A 24879-nucleotide genomic window follows, 5' to 3' on the forward strand; every position below is an offset into this window, starting at 1 on the left:
AGAGGCCTCGTCGCCACCCCCCAGCTCACAGATACGACCGCTGAGGCCCGCAGAGGCCAAGTGGACAGTGGGCCGAGGTTCGGGTCTGACCCGGGCAGCGCTCTCTGCTTGGACCACCAGTATCCTGCCAGTATCCCGCCAGGCTCAGCCCCTGGGGCCGGGGCAGGAGGGGCCCTGATTCCCATCCTGCGGCCTCAGGAGCCTGGACAGAGGCCCACCCCCCCGGTGGAGCGCCCCAGCCACAGCTGCCTCTCTGGGTCTGGCCAGAGTGCACTGGGCCATCCAGCACACGGCCACCCACAAAAATGCGGCCGGGCGCCTTCGGGCAAAGATGACCCGGGGGCGTGGCTGCGCCTCCGCATCCTGGAGGGCTGTCCCCACCTCTAACTCCGGGGGCCGACCGGCACGACGGGACTTTCTAGCAAGCGGACGCCAGCAGTGACGGGGTGGGCCCTGGGACAGCGGACCCCGGGGGGGGGCGGGGACCGACTCACGTTGATGATGGCGTCCGTCTGGACGTAGTCCATGTCCGAGTCCCGGAGGCCCAGCTCCCTGCCGTCCCGCTGGGCCGTGCTGACGATGCCCGTGGTCACCGTGTTCTGCAGCGCGAAGGGGCTGCCGATGGCCACCACGAACTCGCCGGGCCGCAGGTCTGCCGAGCGGCCCAGCAGCAGCGCTGGGAGCTTTTTCTGGGGTGGGGGAGGGGAGGGCTCAGGAGGGAGGCTCAGCAGAGCGCCTTCGGTGGATGGACCACAGCCAGACCACGGCCGGGCGCCCCCCCCCCCCCGCGGGGCGGTCCCACAGCAGCTGGTGCAGCCGTCAGGGTGAAGGCCAAGGAGGGTCCCCAGCACACACCAAGGCCAGGCTGGCCTCCCGCCAGCCCACAGTGAACAGGAGGGGCCCAGGCTGGCCCCCGTGGAGCCCGCCCACGACTGCAGGGCGTCCAGGGCTGGACCTCAGGGTCCATCACAGGGAGGGAGCACACCGGGTCCAGCTGGGCCTCCGAGGCCTCCAAGCCCACTGGTTGGTCCCAGGTCTCTCTGAAAACCTGACGGAAGCCCTGTGTACCCCACCCCCCGAAGGTGCACCACATACAGACCCCCCCAGCTGCAAGGCCTCCCCCTGTCTGGAATCCCCCCCGAGATGAAAAGCTGTTCGAGGAGGGACTGCAGACGGCTGTGCCCAGGTCACGGGGGCCTCACCGCAGCCTTCACGGCTGCTGGGAGACCAGGCTGGAGGTGCAGGGACAGGACGTACATCCCAAGGGTTCCCCACCAGCCTGCGTCTCACCCACAGCATGGCTGCACCCCTGCGGTGGCCCGGGGAAGCGGACTGCGGCCCTGGGCCTCGGAGGACCCCTGCGTGGCGGTGCCTGTGGGCAGCGGCCAGCAGGCTCGTGCTCGTCCGACCTGACCCGCAGCCATGCACGCTGCCGGTCCCTGGGGCCCGGTCCCTGCAGCTGTCCGCGGCGTGGTCGGGCTGCCGAGTCCCTATGCTCTGGTGCCCGGGGGGGGGGTCCCCCAGCCCATCCGCCCCCACCGCCCACTCACGTGGGGGTAGATCTTGATGGTGGCGATGTCCGACTTCTTGTCTATGTCTTTGATGGTGGCCTCGTAGGTGTCCCCGCTCTGCAGCTGCACCTTGAGCTGCTGCCGGCCCGACACGGTGTTGGAGCTGGACACCACGTGGGCGTTGGTGAGGATCAGGCCGGCCTCCGACATGATGAAGCCGGAGCCGCTGGACAGGGGCACGTTGCGGCCGAACAGCGGGTGCCTGTGGCGGGGGGGACACAGTGATGGCCGGGTCTCCCTCTCGGGCCCCCCCCCAACGCCAAAGTCCCAACGCGGACTCTTTTGCTTCCTGGCCGTGGCCTTGGCCGGGTCACGGAGTCTGTCCCATTCCACAGCCCCCGGGAGGGGCAGTAATGGCAGACCTGCAATTTGCCGGGCGAGACACGGGGGCCACCGCGTCAGACCTGTGATGACACAGCTGACACGCGCCGCTCTGACAGCAAGACACCGGAGCCAGACCGACTGGGGTGCTAATCACAGGTGCGGCCCCGCTTACCTGCCTGCCCGTGGGCGGGTCGCCGCGCCTCGCCTCTCTGAGCCCCGGCCTCCCCATCTGGGAAACGGGGTGACAGCAATCCCCACTCTGCGCGGGGTGGGGGGCCCGGGGCCTGCAGCCCTGGAGGCAGCAGGGGCAGTCCCCAGCAGGTCCCCAGGCATGTGAGTGTCCCCGAGCTCCGACTGCAGAGTGAGGGCAAGCACTGGGGTGGGGGGCGCACTCCCACTGGGGCGGCCCAGCAGTGCGGGTGGCGGGCTCCGCTCAGGGAGTGCCACACCTCGCCATGCTTCTGAGGACGCAGGGGCACGAGGAGCAAGGGACGTGGGACGATGCCCAGCCCTCAGAGTGGGAGCCACGGCCCGTCCGGGAGCAGAGGGAGGCAGCCTGCCGGACTGATGAAGCCCACGGCCTCCTCCAGGGCGGGGTGGGGGCAGGGCCTCGGCGTGGGAGGCAGCTTTGCAGAATGAGGGAGAAGAAGATCGTGCAAGGGAAAGGTGGGTGGGATGTCTCAGGGAAGTGAGTCTGTGCTGGGCAGGACCAGTGCCAGCAGCTAGCACCAGCAGGCATTCCCTGAGAACCAGGGACGAAGCCACTCACTGCTCCTGGTGGGTGCCCTATGAGGTGGGTAGGTCTCCAGTTCACAGGTGGGGAAACTGAGGCCCAGAGACTTGAGCCACTTGCCGGGGCCAGGCCGGCAAAGGGCAGAACGGGGGTGTGAGCCTGGCATCCTGGGGACTCACAGGACCCCCTCTCAGGCGACCGCAGCCTGTGTCCGCCCGGCCCCGTGTGCGCCCTGGGCGGGGCCGCATCTTGGGACCTCCCACCAGCGCCGGCGCCCGCCTGGCTGGCAGGCAGGGCCTGGTGTCTGCGGAAGGGTCTGCCTGGGGCGGCCCAGGGGCCCGCTCACCCGGGCTGGGGCCACAGTGGAGACTTCCCCGCTCGGTGACTGTCTCGCCCTGTCTGGGATCTCGTCTGTGTCTGGGATCTGGCCCCCAACCCTAGGACGCCGGCCTCCGAGGCTGACACAGAGCCGCCGCCGCCGCCGGCTGGGCTGCAGTCAGCGGCGAGCTGGCTCAGGGCCCGGGGCCCGGGGCCCTCTGCAGAGGCGAGCCCCGCCCCGGTCCAAGTCACCTGCGGGGCCAGGGACCTAGCACAAGTGCCACTTAGCACTTGTCCAGTGGTGATTCCCTCAATGACACGTCTCCGGGTCTGGGACCCACAGAAACGCCCCTGGGGGCTCAGAGTGGGGCAGAGGGCGGGGCCCGGCTCTGAGGCCAGGGGAGCCCGGTCCTACCCCCCACCCCCACCGGGGAACTCAGCAGCTCTGCGGGCCCGGGGAAGGGCCCAGGCCCCGCTCCCACAGGCGGGAGACGGGGACACGACGGCCTACTCTGGGGGGGCAGGCATGGGCAGGTGCCGTGGGAGAGAGAATGGAAGGTCCTGGGGCGCAGGCACCGGGAGGTGGCCTGGGCCTGGCGCTCAGGGTGAGTCCCACGGGTGCCCGGCTCTCTCTCATCTAAGGGGGGGCCCAGCTCAGGGCTGTCTGAGAAAGGTGGGCAAAGCAGCCGCCGCAGTGGGGACACATGGGAGGTGTCCGAGGGGACCGCTGCTCTGACGGGGCTGGGCTCCTGCCTCCCGCCCGCTCGCCCCTGTGGAGCTGCCGGTGGGTACCGTGCCCGCCCTCCAGAGATGGGGCGGCGACGCCCAGTGACCAGGGCTCCCGCTGAACACGCTCGGGCCCAGTGAGCGGGTGACCCTGTGCCGGGGCCAGGGACCACACCCAGTCACCAAGCTCTCCTCCGCCGCCCCTCTGGGATGCACATAGTAGCTGCTCAGTAAAGTGGGTTGTTCGCACGCCTGAAAAGAATCATGCACCGGCCAGCACCTACGGCCCCGTGGGGGTCGAGGCCGCTGCCCACGTCCGGGGGTCTGGGCCGGGTTCGCCTGACCCCAGCCCGCTCTGGCTCCCACTGCCCCCCCCCCCCGCCCAGTGCCAGCATGGAGTTCGGTCTGGGCCTCGGCCGACGGAGGGGACGCCTCGGACGGGGCAGGGACTCCACGCACCTGAGGAAGAGCTCGATGTGGACCACCGAGGGCGCGATCTTTTCCACCACGTCAGCGATGAAGTTGAACTTGTACCGCGGGCTGCTCAGCTTGTGGAGACCTGCACTGGCAGGAAGGACCCGGGGCCTCCGTGAGTCCCAGACACTGCCCAGAGCCTAGCCCCCCAAGATCCCCTGGGTTCACGGCCCTTTGGGGACACCCCACAGATCGGGAACGGGCCTCGCTCTAACCCCGAACTGTTAATGCCGAGCTCCCTGACGCCGCCTCCCTGGAGGCCGCCTGGCCAGCCGGGAGAGGAGGTTCAGACAGGCTAATGCACTGGCCCTGGGCGGCACAGCGCTGACAGGCAGCTGGGGCAGATCTAGGCTGGTCCCCCGGGCCCCCAGCGCTTCGGTCACCCGCCCGGCAACACTGGGCCCCGGGACCCGGCCCCGCCCCTGCCCTGGGGTCCTCCCCCCTGAGCTGCCCCAGCTGACCTGCTGGGGCCCGAGGGGGGGGGTCTGCATTTCACTTGGCCCCACCCCAGCCTGACTTTTGCCAAGCTGCTCACACACTTCTCTGGAACCTTCCCCGGCTCAGATTTCTGCTGCCGTCAGCAGCAGCCCTGTCGCCTCCTGGGACCGCAGGCTGGAGGTACGCTGTTGGCGCGGGGCCCGGGCCCCCCGTCCCCCTGCTCAGGCCTGTGCCGAGGTCCCCTGGGCCCCTGCCGGTGACGGGCACTATCTGGAGCCCCAGCACTGGTCCCACAGCCCGGAGAGAGCCTTGGGCCGTGCGCCCCCCGCACGCCCAGGCCCGGTGGCTGGCACGGCCACTTCCCGGCTGTGCAGCTTCGGGCAAATCGCTTACCCTCTCTGAGCCTCGACTCTGCATCTAAAAATGAGGCTGAAGACCCCCTGCCCCCGCCCGTGGAATCTGGCACGGTCTGCGATTTGCTCTGCGTGAAGCCCCCTGCTGGGGACGCCATCACCCATCCTGCCACCCTGCCGTTGGTGAGCAGAGCGGGCCCAGCCCGTCCCGTCCAGTGTGGCAGCTGCTGCCTCTCCCGCCGACCCCCGGCAGTGACCGAGCGTCGGGGTGGAGAGAGAGCCGGCTCTCCGGGTTGTCCCAAGGGAGGGGGAGATGCTGCGTGTGGCCGCGGGAGCTGGCCCGGGCCCGCCGCCGCGCCCAGCAACAGCAAACGCAGCCCCTCCCCGTGTCCCAACGAACGTTCCGGCTGGTCAGAGGCAGCCAGGGATGGCCCTCCATCCTCAACGTGGGGACACTGAGGCCCAGTGAGAGGAACCCTCTGTCCCAAAGACACACATCGGGTGAGAGGAGAGCCAGGCTCCCCTCCTTAGGGGCCCCTCACGCCCCACCCCGTACCCTCCAAGGCCCTGACTGCCCGTGAAGTGTGATCTGGGACTCAGGGCCCATAGGAGCGCCAGCCCCGGTCTCTGCGTCCGGGGTGGCGAGGAGGGCCCACCCACCGACCCTTCGACTCTGCCTCGAGCAGCCCGTGGGCACTGGCCATGGAGCATCCGACAGCCCAAAATCAAAGGCCGCCGGCCCAGGAGACGGGTCCCGCTGCCAGCCACCTCCCGGCTCCGTGACGGGCCTGCGGCGGGCAGCCAGGGGCCACGGTGCCCAGCGCCTTCCTCCTAGAGGCAGACCCCCTGGTGGGGCGGGGGAAGGTCGGAGGCGGGTTACCAGGCAGCCCAGCAGCAGGGCCCTCTCCGCGCCGGGGCTCCGGGCTCCCAGCTCACACGGGTGCTCGGCACGGCTGCCCCACGCGGGGTGGCTTACCCTCCCGGGCACCCTGGGGTGAGGCTGCCGGTCAGGCAGCCCAGCTCCGTCCGCCTGCCCGGGGCCCTGGGAACCGTACCTGCCTCCACGCCTCCAGGCAGAAGGAGGGGAGCCAGCCAGGCCCCGCTCCCTGTCCAGGTCTGTCTCCAACAAGACGCCCCCCACCAGGCCATCCCCATGGCCCGGGGCCCTGGAGGATCCCAAAGCCAGGCTGGTGGGGGTGGGAGGGTTCTGCAACTCTCCCATACATACGGGGGCTTGACTCACCCCAGCCTGAGGCTCATGCCCCCCCACCCCCGTTGTGCTGGGGCAGGCCGTCCCAGGTGGGCAGTCCCAGGTGGGTGAGGCCAGGCGTCACCTGCTCCCACTGTGACACCTGCTGGGCCATGTACCCCGAGTTTCTGCTCTATCACTCACCACTCCACCTCCACGTGCAAGGACCGCTCCCCACTTCTCCCTCCCAAGACGCTCCAGCCTGTCCTGGGCACAGTCCACATCCCACCTCCTCCAGGCAGCCCTCCAGCAGACTTCTCCCGGTCAGAACGAGGGTCTCCCTGCCCAGGCCCCCAGCACACCGCCCCCCCCAAAGCACTGGCTCTCGTGTGCAGTGTGCTCCACCCGCGCATGCCGAGTGCCTTCCACGCGCACACCTTGTGCTGGTGCAGCCTGTGACCGGCCACACGCAGCGGTGTGGCCAGTGAGTGGACAGAGGGGAGCCCAGGGGTGCCCTTGACCCAGGCCTGGAACGGCGCACCGGGCAGCGGAGCGGTACACGCGAGGGCCCAGCATCCCGTGTGAAGGCAGCTGCGGGTGGATGGGGCTGACCCGGAACGGGGCCTTGCGTGGCTCACACGAGAGAACCGCACGTCCGATCAGAAAAGGCCACGTTCCCACGTGGCCTCCTCCTGGCCCTCAGTGGCTCCGACACCGGGGCTGGAAGCCCCTGAGGCGTGGGGCTGTCCACCCCCAGGTCCCACGGGTCCAGGGCGGCCACACAGCGCCTTGGCCGCTGAGGCCCTGACCCGGTGCTGCCGGAGACCAGGATGGCGTGGAGGGGAGGGGGGGCCTCTGCCGGACGCTGTTCTTCTGAGGTGGTCTCTCCAGAGACCACTTAGAACAGGCGACCCTCAATTTCCCACGTGATGGTTTTGTTTTTTAAATCAATCACCCTCGGTCAGATAAACACCCAGAAGTAAAAGGCTGGCGGGAAACATCAAAATATTTCCCGGTGGCTACTTGGGGAAAGGGGCATTAGGAGTGGTTTTCTCTTTCACGGGCCTTCCCGATTCTCCATCACAGGCAAATAGATGCAAATGCAGCTGAAAAGATAGAAAGGAGAGGGAGGAAATCCTGGTGGGGGGTGGGGGCCGGGGCCAGGGCAGAAGCGGCAAAGGCCGGGCGCTGCGGCACCCTGTCCCCGGGGAGAAGCTGGCGAGGCACCTCCCGCCCGGGAACCAGCGCCTTCCGGGTCTGCCTCCCCGGGGACCCAGCACAAGCAGGCGGGGCCTGCCAACACTTCACTTCGGAAGGATGGGAGCAGGGCGGTGGTGGGGGGGGTGCTGCTGGGCAGGGAGGGCAGGCTGCTGCCCTTGACCCTCTGACCCAGCACATGGCAGGTCTGCAGGCCCCACCACAGAGCCAGCCGGTCTTGCGGGAGCAGCAGCCTCCCAGGCTCGGTGTCACGGTCAGGTTCCGTCCCAGGACACTGAGGCTGGAGGCAACTCTGGGTGGGGGTGGGGACAGGCCTGGCAGTGGCCCAAGGTCCCACTGACCTGCGCCCTCCCAGACCCCAGGACCCGAAGCACCCCTTGGGGCTCCCAGGTCAGCAGCCAGCTGGTGAAAGGGACTCAGCCAGGCCCTGGCCCTTTAAGCGGATGGCGGCGGGGGAGGGGCGCGGGGAGGGCTGGGGGAAGGGCCCGGTTCCTGGTGCGTCTCCCCCACACACAGATGAATCACCCCTGAATCAGTGGGGAGGGAGGACCCGGTTCCCACTGCCACTTTCCACATGAAAACCTCGGGCCCCGCGGGCGGCCGGCCGGGAAGCAGACTGTTTGTTTACTTGGGGGGCGGGCGGCCCCCGCCCCACCCCGTCCTCGAGCCAAAGCTCTGAAGTCAACAGTCAGTCTCGACCAGACTCAGCTGCTGCTGCTGCATTTTTTTTTTTTTCTTTTCAAAAATAAACTGATCCGCAGGCCTTGGGCGTCTCAGCCGGGAGGAACTTGTCAGAGGAGAGCCACCAGGCCAGGTGTCCTGAGGCGCCTCCGGGGAGAGTAAGGGCCCCCCACCCCCTTGGGGAAGGAGGGAGAGACCGGGGCTGGGGCTCCACCTGCCGCGGCAGCTAACCCTGCATGGCTGGCCCGGCCCCCCGGAGGGCTAGGGGACAGTGCCCACCCCGAGGTGAGCTCGCTCCGTGCCAGCTCTGGACAGTCCTGACTGCCTGGGACAGATGGGGAAACCGAGGCGCGCACCCCCGAGGGCCCCCTGGGTACTGCCGAGCGGGCCGTGCACCCCGCAGCCCTGGACCACCACAGACCAACTGTGCACGCCACCCCCATTCCGCCCCCGGCCCCCAGTGCACGGGGCCCCTCTGTCCCCCGCTCCAGACACCCAGAAGACTCATGTCACCCAGTGGTTAGCCACCGCCTGGGGACGGAGGGGCCGTCTGTGGGTGACCACGAGGTCCCAGGCCATGCCCGTCTGCCCGTGATAGTGACCACAGCCTGCAGGCCAGGCGGCCACGTCTCAGCAGCACCCTCAAGCCCCCGGGGGTCCAGGTCCCCTGCAGAGCTGCGGCCCTGCCTGCGGCCACTGTCCCCGGCCCCCCGGCTCTGTCCCCCCTGAGCACACTGGCTCCGGGGGGCCCCTGGCCTTGGCCCTGCCCCTCGCCCCTCCAGGCCCGAGGCCGGACAACACACACTTCCTCTCGGGAGCTGGCCTGACTCAGGAGGCTCAGTGGCCCGTCTCTGCCCTCTGCCCTCTCCCCACGGCCGGCTCCTCCATCTGTCCCCGCGGCCCGAGTGTCCCTGACTCACAGCGGAGGGCAGCGAGAGAATGCGAGACGAGTGGGTGAGCAGGGGGTGCCTGGATGTCCTCCAGGGACAGGGGAGCAGGGCCCACTAGCACCCACCCCAGGCCCCACCCCCCATGAAGCCAGGCTGTGGAGCCCCAGGAGCCCCCCCCCCTCCCGGGGCTCATTAGCTCCCAGACAGGCGCTGTGTTTTTCTTTCTCTGGAAAACTCGCCTGTCCCCAGCGAACCTTCTCCCTCCAGCCAAGGGCAGCGGCTTCAGATCCCATGGGGTGGGGGGGGGCGGGGGTCAGTCCCTGTCCCTGGGACCCAGCCCGGGCTCCCCCCACCGCCGGCCACGCCCACAGCGGCGGGGCTCAGGGCGCGCGGGGTTCCGCAGCGAGCCCTCCCTGCCCGTCTGCAGGGCAGCAGCCCTTAGCCTGTCACTCAGGCGAGGCCACGGGGCTCCTGGAGGGCGAGGGGGCGGGGGAAGGAGCCCCACCCACGGCCCACAGCCAGAGCCCTTGTCCCCTGCCCCATGCTCCTCTGGTCCCCAGCCAGCGGGACTGGCTGCAGGGCCCCCCGGGAGCTCAGCCTCACAGGGACCGGCTCCGGGCCAGCCTGGCGGCTCCAGCTGTGGACTCCGCGGGGGCTGCAACCAGCCCTGAGCAGGAGGCCGCTCTGCTTTATCAAAGTCTGTCCGCCCCCACTGCTCCCTCGCAGGTGAGGCCACCCACGGGGCCCACCACACCACCGCAGCCAAGGTGGGGTCCATCCCGGACCCCCTTCTACAGGAAGCGCCCCCTGTCCTGACGGGCCCACCCTCGGGCCAGCCCCTCCTTGCACACACCTCGGGCTCCCCCTGCCTGGCCCCTCCCCCCACACTCACATGCTCCATCCACACCAGAAGCCCGGCCCGTCCACCCCTAGGTGTGCCGGCACGGGTGTCTGTCAGCCTCCACACCGCGCAAAGCGCTCTCCATTCGCCCTGTCACAGGCTGTCCCGTGAGCCAGTGGGGGGGACCGCTGTCGCCCCCATGTCACCGATGAGGAAACTGAGGCGGGGGAGCCTAGAAGACCTGCAGGGGCTGGCCACGGGCAGCGGGGGGGGCTAGGACGCGTCCCCGAGTGGCTGGACGTCGGGAGCAGGTCCGGGCCGCAGGGCTGGCCCTGCCCACTGGCCCCGGCACACTGCTGGCAGGGGCGTCCATGCCCCACGCGGCCGCCGGCGCTGGTGTTCGGGGCCACACACACATCCTGGCCCGGTCTCCGCTGCGCTGCGGACAAGCAGTCTGCGATGCGATTCTCTCACATGATTGTTCAACACGCTCGCCGGAAGCAAGCAGAGGCCACTTCCCCAGGGGCCCGAGGCCCCCCCTCCCAGCGGTGGACAGAGTGCTGCACGGCAAACAGGGGCCCGGCTCGAGTCCCCGGGGCAGCTCGCCACCCCGTGATGAGTTTATTCTCACAGGGGGCTGCGTGAGCGCCCGGGCACGCGTGTGTGACGTGAGCGGGAGACGAGGCCCGGGTTTCTGGTCCGCAGGGACCCGGGGCCCCCACAGCCACGAGCTGGGGGACGGCGGAGGGGTGCAAGCCAGGCCAGGCGGGCGAGGCCAGCGGGTCGGGCCGGGCACACGCAGGGTTCGGGCCAGCCAGCGCGTCACTCTCTGTCTGAACGGGCGCGGTTCATCCCCAGGCGACTCCGCCAGGGCCCCTCCGGCGTGCACTGGAAGGCCAGGATGGGGACTTGGGTTTGGGCCGGGCGGGTGGGGCTGGGGGCGCTGCACAGGTCATGGAATGTCCCCTCCCCCGGCTGACAACGGGATGAGCCTGGTGCCCTGCCCCGAATGTAGGCACGCCCTCCTGCGACGCACACACAGCACCACGGCCACAGACACGCAGGCGGCCCCACGCCTCAGCCCGGTCCTCCTCACGGGGCCCTGCCCCCCTCGGACACTCCCGCCTGGACCTGACCTGACCTTGCCCTCGCCTCGCCAAGTCTGCTCTGTCAGGGGCCCCACCGTCCCTCCCCACTGGCACTGCCTCTGACCCCCAACCCTCGTCAGTCCTGACACCCTAATGCCCCTGGAGCCCCACCCCCACCCCCAGCGGCCAGCAGGTCTCGTCAGCACTCCCGCCGGGGCTCTGGCCTCTGGCTGCCTGGTCCCCGCACCCTCTGTGCACGCCTGTGCCCCATGAGCCTTCCTCGGCCCCCGCCCCACCCAAACGGTGGGCCACCTTCCGGCCCCTCCACTGGTACCTGCCTGTGGGGCACCCTGCCACCCTGTGGGGACACCCCCTCCTCCAGGAGTACTCACCGACCCACCCATGGCCTGGGTCCCACACCTCGTCACGTGTGTGTCCCTCACAGCGTGGGGCTGGGGGTTTCTCGGGGCCCTGCTCGGGGCGGGGCCGGCGGCCCCAGAAGTCTGCGCTGGGTGCCGGAGGCAGAGGGAGCCGCGGCTGGGCTTCCGGGAGGAAGGGGAGACCGGAGTCTTGCGGTGCGGGGGTTCCCGGGCAGGCCGACCCCCGGGGGGCCTGGGGACCCCGGCTGCACCTCCAGGCCGGCCTGGGGAGGCCAGAGGGAATTCAGCGGGTGAGAGGGCTGCCTAGGCGGCCGAGCTCCGGCGGAGACGGCAGCTGAGCTGTGCCCTGGGCCGTCCACTCCTCCTGGTCCTCTCCGGCTGGCCTTCCGCCCCCCAGCGGCCTTGGTGCCGGCAGCCCAGACAGGGCCAGATGCTGCAGCTCAGCTCTGCCGTCCCGAGGGAGAGAAGGGGTGGGGGGAGGCATCCTCTTGCCTGACTTGCTAAGAGGATTAAAACTCAAAAGCGACCAAAGCTCTTGAACAAATAAAACTGAGAGCAGCAGCAGGAGCCTCCTCGGGCTGGACAATAAAAGCTGATTATTAAACGCCACGTCGTAAACCGCCCCAGGGCTGCACGTTCAGAGCTCAGGGCACACTCCCAGGCCCGTCTGCGGGCGAGTGAGGCAGCGCGGCCTCCAGGGCCCTCGGTTCTGGGGCGGAAGGGGGGCCTCTTCTCTGTGTAGGCCCTCCCCTTGGCTTTTACTATCCCCCACCCTCCCATGGCGACATTCCTCCACACCAGGGCATGGCACTGCCTCCCGGAGAGGTGGTGAGCCCCCCGCCGCTGGGGGTGTGCAAGGATGGTTGGGAGGGCTGCAGGAGATTCCCATAGCATGAGGACCCACCACACCTACTGGGCGCCAGGTGCCAGGCCCGGCCCGGCAGGGACCAGACAGACCGGCCGCCCACTCTCCGAGGCCCAGAGCCCGGTGAGATGGACAGAAGGCGCTGTGCCGGCAGGTGGTGTGAGGGTGCAAGCGGAGCCCGGGGGCGCTCACGAGGCTGACGAAGGGTGTGGCTAGGCCTGGTGGTCAGGGAAGGCGGCTCCAGGGTGGAGGGACATCCAGGCCAAGGCAGGATGAGGACTCGGCCGCGGGAAGGGGAGGGAACGGGGACTCTGGGCCGTGGGTGCAGCACGTGCAAAGGTCCTGAGGTGGGAGGGAGCCGGGAGCACAGAGGATGAGGCGGGGTTCGGGGTGGGAGGGGCCAGATGGCAGGGGACTTGCGGGTCAGGGTAGGTGTTGGGGAGCTGGCGAGGGGGTCCCGCTGGTGACAGGCAGGGCAGGTGTAGCAAGGTTGTCCTGGAGACTGCGTGCAGAAGTGCTCGGAGTGGGGAGGGGAGAGGCGGGGATGAGAGTGGAGGCCAGCGTCACCGGGCAACAGGAGCGATGCCCAGCTGGGGGTGCGTGTCAAGGCGGAGCTAAAGCCTCACCCGTGGGTGCGAGCTAAGTAATAGGGAGGAATGGAGGGTCAAAGGTGACAAGGCTTCGGACCTAAGCGTCGCAGGGTGGCCCTCTTGGTGGAGGACCACCACGGCCAGCTGAGACACAGGACTCCAGCTCGGGACCCCGTCTTCAGCGCCTGGGTGCGCATGCACGCCAGAGCAGGCCTGGCGAGGGTCGGCGGGCGGGACTTCCGTGTGCCCCAGCCGGGGGTGGGCAGAGACTCACCCACTGGGACGTGGGGACACAGCCCAGCGACCTCCGGCCGGTCCCTCCAGAGGGCAGGGTGGGGACCTGCCAGTGACTCTCCATGGAAGCCGAAGGGAATGGAGCTGGAGACCCAGGCCAGGCCTGACCCCAGGCGTCGGGGACCCTGCCGCCTCCCAGCGGCAGGAGGAAGCCTGGGACCCTGGAGAGTGTGGCTTTCGAAGCCAGCCAGACCGGAGGCCCGGCCTGGCGCAGTCACTTCCCGGCCGACTGACCTCAGACAAGCCACTTGCCCTCTCCCCGCTCCGCGGGCACGTCCGAGGTGCAGGAAGGACCGGATTCGCAGAGGCCAACGGGACAGGGTGGCAAGAGACCCGCCCCGGGAAGGACTCTGCAGTGATGGGATTTTGCGGGAATCCGAGTGTCAGGGCCCAGTGGCGCGGCCCAGTGGCGCTCCCAGGGCACCCGGACCCCGGACGGCCCGCTCTCCACTCTGCCCCGAGGCCTGGCCTCGCCCCTCTCCTCCGTCCTCCGCCCCCTTCGCCTGGCGAGCCCGCTCACCTCCCAAAAGCAGTGCAGCACTGACCCCGCAGCCGGGACCGACTGGGGGAGGCAGGAGCCGTGACAGTGACACTAATGCATGACGTCACGGGCGGCCCCCTGGTGCATCAACTCTCCTGGTCCATGCTCCTCTCACCCCTGTTTTCCAGGTGAGGGGACTGAGGGCCGGTGACTTGTCTCAGGCCCTTACGCGTAAGAGGCACCCGGGCGCCCAGCCCAGGATGTCCCCGCCCGGCCTGTCCCAGCCCCGACACTCCCCGCCGCCTGCAGAGCCATCTGCGGCCGGTCTGCGGTCAGCAGGCTCCTTCCCTCCTCCCGTCCTTGCAGATCCTCCAGGGCGCAGCGTCTGCCTCACGGAGGGGCCTGGTCACCAGCCCGGGGCCAGCCTGGCCAGAGGAGCTTACGTCACAGGGGCAGACACAGTGCGTCAGGAAGGAGGGTGTCAGATGCCTCCACCGCCTCCACCCTCCAGCCTGCTCCCGGGACCCAGAGTCTCCTTTCAATAGGTCCACCGCATGGGGGGTTGGGTTTGGGGGTTCCCACGGACACAACCAAGCTGCGGTGGGCAAGGGCCCACCCTGAGCCCTGCACCTCCCAGCCCCATTGGGGTGGCCCACGGTGGGCCCGCCGGCACCAAGCCCCGAAGCAGATGGGCCGCTCCGGATGGGCCTGCTGCACCCACTCCAGGCCCAGCACCCATCTCCGAGACAGCCAGGGGCGCTGCGCTCTCCTCCCGAGGGCCGGCCATGGCCCCCCCACACAGTCAGAGCTGGCCCCGTCTAGCGTTCCCCAGACGGGGCTCCCCGGAACCCCGGTGTGCCGGAAGGAGGTCAGGCACGTTCTGGGGGGGGGCGGGCAGAGCTGTCTGTTGAAATCCCCTCTGGGGAGCTCTGGGTTCTGTCATCTGTGTGCACACGCGTGTTTTCTCCCCGAGGGCTTTCCCGGAACCCCCGAGAGAGTCAGGTGGGACTCCCCACTGCAGGGGGGGGCTCCCTTTTCCAACCGTTTCAGGTGCCGGGACCCCGGTGTTCAGAGCACCTGGCCACGGCGTGCAAAGCCCGGCCAACAGAACCAAGTCTGAGCTGTCGGCACCAGGCTGTGGCCGCTGGTCACCCCGTCCCTGCCAACTCGCCCGGCCTCGGGTGCCACATGCAGGCACGCACACGCAGGCATGCACACAGACAACACGCTCAGGCACACGCACACGCATCCGCCACACACCAGGTGCTCGGGGCTGCTTGCCCCTCCCACGCGCCCACCGTGCACAGCCAGTGTCCCGGAGCTGGTCCCTGTGACTCCCTCTTCCCACACAGCCTTCCCCGCCGGCGCCCTGAAAGGCTGCCCCGGGCTGAGATGGCCCCTGACCCCTGAGCTGCAGGCCGAGGGCCCACACCAGCCTGACCCCTGAGCTCAGAGTCCCACACAGGGCATCTTGGAATGCCTGCTGACCCCGTGTCGGGGGAGCCTGCCTTCCTAAGGGGCAGCCCAAACAAATACAGGGACAGCGGGGTTTTCTAGCATTTTCTTCCAGGCACAGGGTCAACCTGTGTGGCAAGAAGCCAGCCAGGGCCAACCCCAGGTCAGGAGGGGCCACTCGGGGTCTGCAGGGCTGCGGAGCTCCCTGCCCCGAGCCTCTGCCCCTGGAACCCCGGGTGTGCAGACCCCCCCCACCCGCTCCGCTCGCCACTCCCAGACAGCCCCCGGGAGACGGGCCTGTTCAGTGCGGCTAAAGAGGGAGGAAACAGCAAGTATTGCCGGAGAGGGCACCCGGCAGGGGTCCAGGGCCAAGGGAGACTGCTCTCCGCCCAGCACCTTGGCCGAGCAGGGGTGAGCCGGCTGCGGGGAGGCAAGGAGGCGGGAGCCGAGGCAGGGCGCCACGGGGCGCTCTGGACAGCACCCGCCGGGGCTCACTTTTGAGGGCTTTGGTGACCTTGGAGACAGCTGTTCAACCCCTCTGGGCCTCAGTTTCCCCACCTGGAAAACCGGGGGACTGGCTAGATGATTTCTAATGGGCGCTCTGGTTGTGTCCAGGCATGGCGGACCTCGAGGCTCTACCCTAGCTCTGAGCCTCAGTTTCCCCAGGAGAGGGCTTCAGGTCCCCTCCCCCCTCCCTGCCTGCGGTCTGCCCCAGCCAGAGCACTTACCCAATGGGCAGGCCCCCTTCTGTAGCTGGCGCACTGGCGACCCGGAGACCTGCAGCGACCGCCGGCTGGCCGCCTGCAGGGCGCACACGTTGGCGTAGGTGTGCCCGTCGGTGCCGCACACGGCGTGCGCCCAGCGGCAGCGGCACACGCCGCGCGCGCACTCCAGGCTCTCCCCGCACGGCGAGTCCAGGGGGCGGCCGCAGGGCTCGCCCTCGCTGGCGGCGCACACCAGGCAGCAGTTGCAGAGATCCGGCACGTAGCCGCCCGGGCAGCGGGGGCTCGGGCACCGCGACACATCGCAGCGCGCGGGGCACGGCGCCGCCGGGGGCTCCCGGGCCAGCGCCAGCTCGGCCAGCGCGGTCAGCGCAGCCAGCAGCAGCGCCCACGCCAGCATTGCGGACGGGCCGGCGGCGGACGGGGACGCGGAGGACCGGCCTGGGGCCGGCGAGGACACGGAGGCCGCGTCGGGGCCAGAGGCCGGGCGCCTGCGTTGGGGCTGGGGCTGGGGCGGGGCGCGCGGCCGCTTGCGCCAGCGGGGTCAGGCGGGCGGGTGCCGGGACCGCAGGGACATGACCGAGCGGGACCGGGTCTTGAGGACAGGAGAGGCGCCCGCTCCCTCCAAGCCGACAGTCCGCGGGCAGCGGGCCCGACCGCATTTAAAGGCAAAACTCTGACCGGCCCGCCCCCTCCGCCAGCCCCGCCCCGGCCCAAACCAGCCCCCGCCCGGCCTTCCGGGCCTAGACCCACCCGGCGGCTATGGCAACGGCCGGGACAGCCGCGGCAGCCGCAGCAGAACTGGGCCTTCCTGGTCTGGGAACCCCGTAATGGACGTGCTGGTGACCTGGCGGGGTGGGAGCCGCGGGGAGGGGGAGCCACCAGGGCGCGGGCCTCCGGCTCCGCTGGAGTCCCTGCCTGGGGCGTGTGGGCGTCTAGGGTTCCAGCGGCCTGAGCTGCTCCCCCTCCCCACAGAAATGGACAAGTCCGGACCCTCCAGCTCCTCCTCCCCAGCCGGTCCCTCCCACTTTGCCCCCCAACGGTCCCCAGGCCTCCTCACACCGGGCCTAAGCAACCCACATCAGCGGTGATGGAGGTCCCCCTGGCCCCCACCTGCATCAGGGACAAAGCCTCAGGAAGCGCCTGCCCCCTGTGCTGACTCCCCTGTCCTAAGAGCCCAGAGGCTGCCCGCTCCCAGGCTCCAGACGGTCAGTCCGGGACCCCCAGCTCTGTGCCTCTGTTCCCTTCTTTGCCATCTCACACCGGGCAGGGCGGACCCCACAGCGCAGACGGTGGGGTGCAGTGCCGGCAAGCACTCAGGCTGGGCACACGGCTCACAGACACCGGAAGCCGTTCCATTCTCCTTATTCTGCCCACAGCCCCTGAAGGGCCACTTGAGACGCAGCCCCTTGCCCGGAGGGGCCCAGAACCTGGTGACAAGGACGCGAGGCCACTGCCAGGAGCTGGGCGATGGCCCAGCCAAAGGCTCCAGAGGCAGAAGCGAATGAGAGCAGGCCCCGTGGCAGCCCCTGGGCCCCCGGTGGAGTCTGGGGAGCCCGGCTCAGAATGGTGTTTTTTTAAATGCACCTGGCAAACCCACACAGCCTCACCAAGGGAAACAATGACATTGGAATGCGCTTGGTAAAACAACAAACGCACCCGCGACGTGCCAGCCCCTGGATTTCTCTGAACACGTTGTCAGCGACCCCGGGCTGCCGGCGGGGTCGCAGGGAGCAGAAGGGTGTCGGGGCTGCCCTGGCGACCACAGGGTGGCGCGGGGACACCCGTGCTCTCCCCGGGGGACAGGGCCGAGGGTGCACTGTGGCTCAGAGCTGCTTCGCCACTGAAGGAAGCGTCGAGGGGAGATGCTGGTGAGAATCGAGATGCTTGTCTTCTTCCAAGTTCATGGGCACACGGGTTAGTCACCTTGGGCTCGGAGGAGGGGGCGAGAGCTGAGGGAGCGAGGGGTCCTAGTTGGAGGGCCGCGGGGCCCTTGAAGGCCGGGGAGTGCCTGCCGAGGAATCAGACGGGTGTGTTGGAGGCCCAGGTGTGAGCCCCCACGGAGCGGCGTGGCCGTGAGCATGGTGGCCGCAGGCAGGTGGGGCGCGGAGCGGGCTGGGGCCTCCCCCAGACGAAGGGCAGTAGGACCTGGGTTTCTGTGTCGGGAACCCGGAAGTGCATTTTGCTTTGGAGACGTTGTGGGGGGTGGGGGGGGTGGGGGGGGTTCTCGGGCCTTTCCTTGGAATCGCCCTAAACGACAGGGTGCCGAGGTCACACTTCTCCTAAACCTTTCTCGCGTAGACAGGGAAACCGAGTCTAGAGGGGCGCCAGGGCTGGCTGCCGCTGCCGACCAGAGCTCGCAAGCCCTGTCTCGCTCAGCACCGACAGCACCTGCCGCTTTGTGGGCCCTGCGCGGTTTGGGGGGGGCCCTGCATGCGCCATTCGCTCACAGGTCCTGGCCCCTGGCGGGTGGGGGCTGCGATCCCTGGGGCCGGGGTTGGGGGGCTCCTGACAGTGAGGGCCGCCGCAGGGGGCAGGCTGGGACTCAGGCCTGGGTCAAGTCCTGCCCGTCAGGTCCAGGCTCTGGCCTGCTCTTCGCCGGCGCCCTGCAAAGGGGACATTTGCTCCTCAGACAGAGCGGAAGCCGGGGCCGAGGGAAGGGACACCCCGGAGCTTCCCTTCCCACCTGGAGCCTGGAGCAGCCCCCCCTGGAGTCGTCCCCTTTGTTATTCCCGGCCGGGGCTGTCGCTCGAAGGGGTGCAGTGAGCGTGCGCTGGCCCGAGGCCCGGGAGTGCTCTGTGTGGCTCCAGAAAGGGAGTCGGGTTCCAGAACCAGGGCAGGTGAGGGATCCAGGGGAAGCAGCGCCCCCTGCTGCTCCCTCTCGTCCCTGCTGCTGGCTCTGCCAGCCGGGCCCAGCAGGGGCTTCTGCCTGGGATCTGCACCTCAAGTGGGTGAGCTGTCCTTGGAGCCCCGCGTGCGCCCAGGTGATGCTCTCTCGAGGGTGGAGGCTGCTCCTCCAGTCAGGACCTGCGGGGACGCGGGGGCCGCTAGTGCGTCTGGGCACCGCGCCCGGCCCTCTCTTGCGTGTTATCACAGCCCCTTCTCCCACCAGCGCTGGGAGGCTGGTGCCACTCACACACACTTACCACTCGCTTGCTCGTGTCCACTCCCCCTGTCACCCCCCCCCCCCAAATAGTCACGGCTCTCACCAACAAGGACAAGATAAAAAGGAGAGGCGAGAACTAGAGTAGGGCCGCATGGAGTGGTAGGGACATAACGAGAAGCCAGAGTGAGGTTAATACACACATCCTTATCACGAGATGCTGCCTTTCAGCGTGTGCCCATAAATGGCGCTCCGAGGCTCCTGGCAGCCAGGGCAAAAAGGGAAACAGGACGCCTGTGTGATGAACACAAGCCGAATGATTCAGAACAGCATGATGCCCGTTATCAGGAGGGGAGGAGGGCTCCTTAGGGAGCCTCAGGAAGAGGAATGTGGGACATCCTGACGGCACCTCCTATGTGGAGTCCCGTGGGAGATTCCTCTGTGGGGACCGGGGGCAGGACGGACTGGGGATCCTCCCAGAAGCTCAGCGAGTCAGCCGGAGACTCTGCTGTTCCCGGGGGCGGGGGGGTGGTGGTGGTGGTGCAGGGAGCACCTGCTTCGACAGCAGTGTCCGAGCTTGGCGGAATGACCTAGAAGCTGATTCAGGAGCAGGGGCCTGCTGTTGAGGTTGGGGACACCTGGCCTCCCTCACTCTCTCATGAGAATGCCTTCCCCACGCCAGTTCCCCACGTGACCACCACAGGCGGAGAGCCCCGTGACCCTCCCACACGGGATGGGCTGGGGTCCGCCCACACCACGCGGCAGGGCCAGGGGGCTCTGGAGGGGCAGCGAGGGCTGCGGGGACGAGGGGCCTCAGAGCCCCATCTGTGGGGACCCCCCTGCTGCGCTGAGGGACTCTCCGACACAGCGTGCCCCGGGGACTGAGTCACTGCCCCCTGGCCTGGTGCTGGAGGACCCCGTGGGCCCAGGCGTTTCCCACCAGCCGGCCTCACAGTGGTGTCCAGGGGTGTCCCCTGCAGACTCTGGCTACTGGAGCCCTTGGGCAGGGCCTGCAGGGGAACGCCCTGAGTTCTTGGGCCCAGGGGCTGCTGTCCGCAAGGTTCAGGGTCCTGCAGCGGCAGGTAGGGGGTCTGGCTGTCAAGAGTGGCCCTGTCGGGGCCACGCCCGACCCCCTCCAGATTCGGAGAGGCGGTGTCCTGTCAACCCAGGGCTGGCGCCCGTGTCACTTACAGCGCTTGGAATGGAACTGAGCCCGTCCAGCCGGGACCTGGGGGGGGACCAGGGCCTTCACCTCCCCCACTCCCGCCAGGGGCACCCCCACCTCCGCCTGGAGCTGGACAGGGGGTCGCACCTGCTCCTCAGGCCACGCTCTCCAAGCCCGGGGCAGGCTCCGCACTTTTACTGGCCCCTTGTCCAGGCCCGGGCTTCCCGTCGGATGAGGCCACAGCTTACCTCACTTTGGGGACCTGGAAGGCCATCCCCGGCCCCACCCCGGTCTGCGATAAGACCAGTCCTCTGACGTGAGTGGGTGACTCAGAGGGTGGGCCCTGCTCCGGGCTGGGGTGGGGCGGGGTGGTGACGTGGGATGCGCTGTGTCTGCAGCCGCCCCTCGGCACCCCACACGGACAGGGGGCCGCCCTCCCCACCCCACCCGGCCCCGGGCCTGGACTGCAGGAGCGGGGAGGCAGGCCCAGCAGCAGCTAGCACGCACCCTGCTCCGGGGACCCTGGGAAGCAGGTGCTATTATGGCCCCTGTGTTGCAGGTGCGGTCGCCCAGGTACTGAGAGGTGGGGTGACGGGCCCCAGGCCGCCGCACAGGGCGGGGCCATTCCTGAAGTCAGAGGCTCAGAGTGGAGGGAACTCAGACGTGTGAGGGGCCTGTGGAGGGGCCCGTGAAGGGGCCACAAGGTGCCGGGGTCCGGCCTCGGCGCAGTCTCAGGGTCCCCGAAGGATGCACAGCTCAGGCGAAGTGACTGGAGTGAGACACCCGGCGGGGTGCCGGAGCACAGCCAGGCCTTTTGGGCTCGACTGACTGACCGAGAAAAATCAATCTTTATTTTTATAGGGGAGGTGATACAACGTTCAGTACATAGTGTGACTATTAAAACAGAAACGGTTACCACAGAAATAATTTCTAAAAACACAGAAGGTTTTACAGATCAACCGTGTTAAACTAAGAAATAACCGAAAAGTACAGGAGGTCCCACAGATCAACCATGTTAAACAAAGGTTATTTTGACCAAGAGGGTCATCAATCAGATGGCCAACGAAGCTATACGGGCACAAACTTTCAGGTGCCAATTAGTCACTAGGTGTCTATTAGGATTCTAGGGATTGGTCTAAGTTAAAAGGGTGCAAGGGGTGATGTATAGGTTATATAGAAATCAACTATTGTCCGTTGAGGTTAGATTTGTTTCGGTCAGGTAACTGGCTTCCTGCCTAGGTCTTTTGATTTATACATCTCGGGGGGGGGGGCGTGTTTTGTGTTCATTTCCATGTATTGGGATTATTATTTTCAACTGGAACTCCCTGCTTCGTTACCCACCTGGTCCCATTAATAAACATTCCTGTCCAGGGTATGGGAGGGGTAGTGGCTCTAATAAATCTTACGCCTTTGAGTGGTGACTCCTTAAGAAACATTCCTAGCAACAGCTTCCTCCAGCGCTCTGGCCGCTGGTCTGCCCATAGTTTTTGTCCCTAACTCCCCAGGTGGGGAAGCAGGCAGCACCAGGGTTGCTGGGGGTCTCCATTCTGTGCTCAGCAAGTCATTCCACGCAGAATCAGAGGCATCGTGCGGATTTTTTATTGTAACCCACAGGTGTCCCAAAACCCCACTGCCTGCTGCTAGCAGGGACAGGCACACAGGAGGGGACAGACAGGAGACCCGGCCACAGTCCCCTCTGCTGTGCGGATGCGTCTCACTTGACCCCACTGTGTCAAGGGTCGGCTGTTGGTAGGCTCCTGACAATGAGGCAAGGGTCTGGGGGTGACTTGTGGGAGCTGGGGGACCCCAGCTGACAGCCTGCAAGAAAACGGGACCTCAGTCCTGCAGCCAGTAGGGGATGCGTCCTGCCAGCCCCCCGCCCCCCTCCAAAGCAGGAGGCAGTGAAGGTGTCGAGGCCCGGACGCAGAGAGCCCGCAGGACATGAGGGGCCCTGGTGGGTGGAAGGGGCGCTGCGGGGGCCGACCGGCCGGCGGAGGGGGGACCGGTCTCCTCTCGTTCTCCTGAGACAACAGCCAGCAGCCGTGAGTGACCGCGGCCCACGCCCTTCTTGGGAATCACCCCGCCCCGCCCATCCCCAGCCCAAGCTGGGCGTCAGCCTCCTCCTGGACCCGCATGGCCTCTCCACACAGGGAGGACGGGTCCCGTTCACCCCGTCGGGCCGCGTGGCCTGCCCTGCCCCTGCTGACCGCTCGCTCGCTCTCCCGGGAGCGGCTGGGCCTCTCTCCGGCCGGAGGAGCCGGCGTCTGTGCTCCTCGAGGCCCCTCCCCGTCCTCTCCAGAGCCGGGCGGGGGGGGGGGGGCTGCCCCAGGGCAGCCGCGCTGGCCACCCGGGGTCACGGGCGGGGTCTGCAGGGCACTCTCCGAGCCCAGGGGCGGGGCCGTCCCCACTGCGTCCCTGCAGAGGGAAGAACGCCACGGCTCAGAGAGGCGACGAGATTCGCCCAAGGTCACACAGCCAGCCCGGTTGGGGGGGGGTGGGAATGTCGAAGGCTGGCGTCCCACGGTCACAGTCACAAAGGTGAGCCTTTCAGTCGCGGGGGGGGGCCCACCCCAGGAGCCCGCAGGCCCCACCCCAGGAGCGTCTTCCAGGTGCTTGCGCCCCCTGGGGGCGGGAGCCCCTCCTTCACCTGCCCCCACCCCGAGGAAGCCTGCCTGCTCCGTCCTTCCACCGCCGCCGTCTGCCGGCGGCTCTCACCCACGTCTCCCCTCTCCGCGCGGACCCCGGGCAGACCCCCGGGCAGCCCCCACACCGTGGCAGTGTCCAGCTCTGGAGGCAGGTCCCAGGGCCCTTCCAGAACTGCTCCCCACTCTCCCCATCACCAGGGGCCTGGTTTCCTGTCCTTGGTCATGACACTCAGGCGGCACTGAACCCAGAGCCAGTCAAGTTCTGATTGGCTGAGCCCATCAGCCTATCCCCCGCCCCCCCTCAGCGATTGGTTTAGTGGTACGTCCTTTAACCCAGGAGAGCCAATTGCATACAAGACCTTTGCTGGAGCAGTGTCTTCCCCTCCTGCCCAGAAAGACTCTTTCCCTGGGGTGTGGGAGCCAGGAAAGCTGTGACCGGAAGCCCTCTGTGGACCCTGGGAGAGGAAATGAAGAAGCAGAGAATTTATAAGGTCGTGTAGGTGGGATCTGCACCTGGATCGTGCTGTTCCTGAAGCTGCTATTCCCAGCACTCAGTCGATGGAGCCAGCAAATCCCCTAAGATGTTGAAGTCAGTGTGACTTGGGATTCCTGTGGTTACCTGCAGTGTAGACGGGGGTACAGGGGCCGCGCCCAGCCACACCCTGGGAGTGGACTTGGTGCACCAGGAGAAGTCAGCTGCCAGTGGTGGGGTCCACAACCTACTGTTTACAGAGCACCTACTGTGTGCTGGGCGCACAGCACAAGGTCCCCATTTTACAGGTGGGGACCTGAGGCTAAGAGAAGGGAGGGGACTCACCCAGGATCACGCGGCTGGGATTCGCACCCGGCTCTGTCTCGCTCCAGAGCCTGCGCGTCCCCCTCTGCCCGGGAAGCCCCTCCCCGGGTGCCGCATGTGCCCTGGAGCCTGGCCACACCGGACATCCGGGACTGGGGGGCCACAGCGCACGCTGGGTGGCACCTGCCAGGGATGCGTGTGGTTGGTGCTGCTTGTCCCTGCAGGGGGCCCGGTGCGGCTGACGCCTGGTGCTTTGGGACGTACTTAGCCAGCTCCACACCCCCAGCGCTCGGGCTCCGCCACCCTGGTCCTCAGTCTCCTTCTCCGGAGAATGGGCGCATGTGGCTGCTGCTCTCTTGTGTACTGTCTCGGCCGTTGCCAGGGGACCGGCTGGCCAGACGAGAAAAAGGGCCACCAGAGGGCAAGCCCGCTGCTGGGCACCACTGGGGACACAGCCCAGCTGGGGCCACTGTCCCCGCTCAGCTCCGGCCCCGCCCGCCACCACACAGTGGCCAGCCCCACCCTTTTGGGACCCAGTCAGCTCACTGCCCAGCGGGGCCCAGCTCTGGGCTCGGCCCTCTGGTGGCACACTGGGCTGCCGACCCACTGCCCCTCCGGCCTTCCACGCTGCGGGGAGAGGCCTGGGACGAGAACGCTGTCTGGCATGACACAGGGGCGGCTTGGGGCGAGTGTTGTGTGGGGGGGACGACGAGGGAGGAGCCTGTGGCACACTCCCGCCCAGCGCGTGGCCGGGGCCCCTGTAATTTTCCAGCGCGACGGGCAGGAAGCTCGGGCCCTGCGGCCGCCGCGGTGCCCTACGCCAGAGTGGCCTCGCTGTCACCCCAGCCTCCGCGGCAGCTCCCTGCTGACACAGCACTCCCCCTCCCCCGTGGCCCCGTGACCTCACCCCCGAGGCATGCCCCTTCCCCGGGCCCCTCTGCAGGGGAAGCGTGCGGAAGGGGCTCCTCCGCCTGCCAGGGTGCGGCCCAGGCCTGTCCCTGTCACTTCCTGGGGCTCCCCCAGCCCCCTACTTCCCCGCCTTGCAGGCAGCTCTCCGTCTCCCCTCCCTCCAGCCGGCTCTCCCGGGTGCCCTCCCTCTCCTCCGCCCTCCGCCCCCCGCCCTCCACGGAAGCCTCTTCCTCATCTTTCAGCTCGCTCCGTGCAGCCCCGCCTCCCCAGCCCGCAGGGCCAGGCGTGGCCCCTGGACTCACTCGGGCCCTGGGCTTTCCCTCAGCGACCCGTGCGGCAGGTGTCACCTGCGTTTCCCTGGGCTGCCGCCGCCCGGACTGTAACCAGCCCCCTTGGTCACACACCAAACCTGCGTTTCGCCGGGGCCCCTCCGCAGCCCAGGCGGCCCCTCCCGCTGGGACACTGTCTGTGTCCCCGATGCAGGACCGGCGCGGCTCACGCTTTATCTGTGCTCCCCCTCCACCCCCACCGGCGTTGCTGCGGGGCAGCTGACCTGGGGCCTTGAGTGACTTTGAGGTGGACGCCGCATCGGTCCGACACGTGTCCGTCTTGCAACACCGTCTCCGCCAT

The 24879-nt window shown here is 68.3% G+C and overlaps 2 protein-coding genes across 2 annotated transcripts in view; both read right to left on the reverse strand.

The window, feature by feature from the left end:
* The window catches only part of HTRA3 (HtrA serine peptidase 3), a 29138-nt gene extending 12978 nt beyond the window's left edge, over window positions 1–16160 (reverse strand). The window contains exons 1-4 of the mRNA XM_045834086.1: window positions 15638–16160; window positions 4132–4231; window positions 1551–1773; window positions 495–689 (exon numbers count right to left, since the gene is read on the reverse strand). Of these exons, the coding sequence (XP_045690042.1) occupies window positions 495–689; window positions 1551–1773; window positions 4132–4231; window positions 15638–16031 (912 nt within the window). The 5' untranslated portion in view covers window positions 16032–16160. The remainder of the gene's footprint in view (window positions 1–494; window positions 690–1550; window positions 1774–4131; window positions 4232–15637) is intronic.
* Window positions 16161–21497: 5337 nt separating this feature from the next.
* Window positions 21498–24879, reverse strand: LOC123815943 (collagen alpha-1(XI) chain-like). The gene is made up of 4 exons (XM_045834673.1): window positions 24803–24879; window positions 24654–24749; window positions 22904–22999; window positions 21498–22314 (listed from the first exon to the last, which is right to left on the reverse strand). Exons 1-4 carry the CDS (start codon window positions 24877–24879, stop codon window positions 21975–21977), a joined length of 609 nt encoding a protein of 202 aa, XP_045690629.1. The 3' UTR covers window positions 21498–21974.

This window comes from Phyllostomus hastatus, unplaced genomic scaffold (assembly GCF_019186645.2).
Source record: "Phyllostomus hastatus isolate PE091 unplaced genomic scaffold, TTU_PhHast_1.1 phas_contig_196, whole genome shotgun sequence".
NCBI lineage: Eukaryota > Metazoa > Chordata > Mammalia > Chiroptera > Phyllostomidae > Phyllostomus > Phyllostomus hastatus.

What these genes read in the sequence shown, in the direction of transcription:
- LOC123815943 (XM_045834673.1), bottom strand. Translation starts at nt 24,879, where the DNA reads ATGGCGGAGACGGTGTTGCAAGACGGACACGTGTCGGACCGATGCGGC. An exon ending in AAAGTCACTCAAGGCCCCAG is followed by an intron (nt 24,750 to 24,802) that starts GTCAGCTGCCCC and finishes GCACAGATAAAG; the next exon opens with CGTGAGCCGCGCCGGTCCTG. An exon ending in CCCGGCGAAACGCAGGTTTG is followed by an intron (nt 23,000 to 24,653) that starts GTGTGTGACCAA and finishes TTCCTCTCCCAG; the next exon opens with GGTCCACAGAGGGCTTCCGG.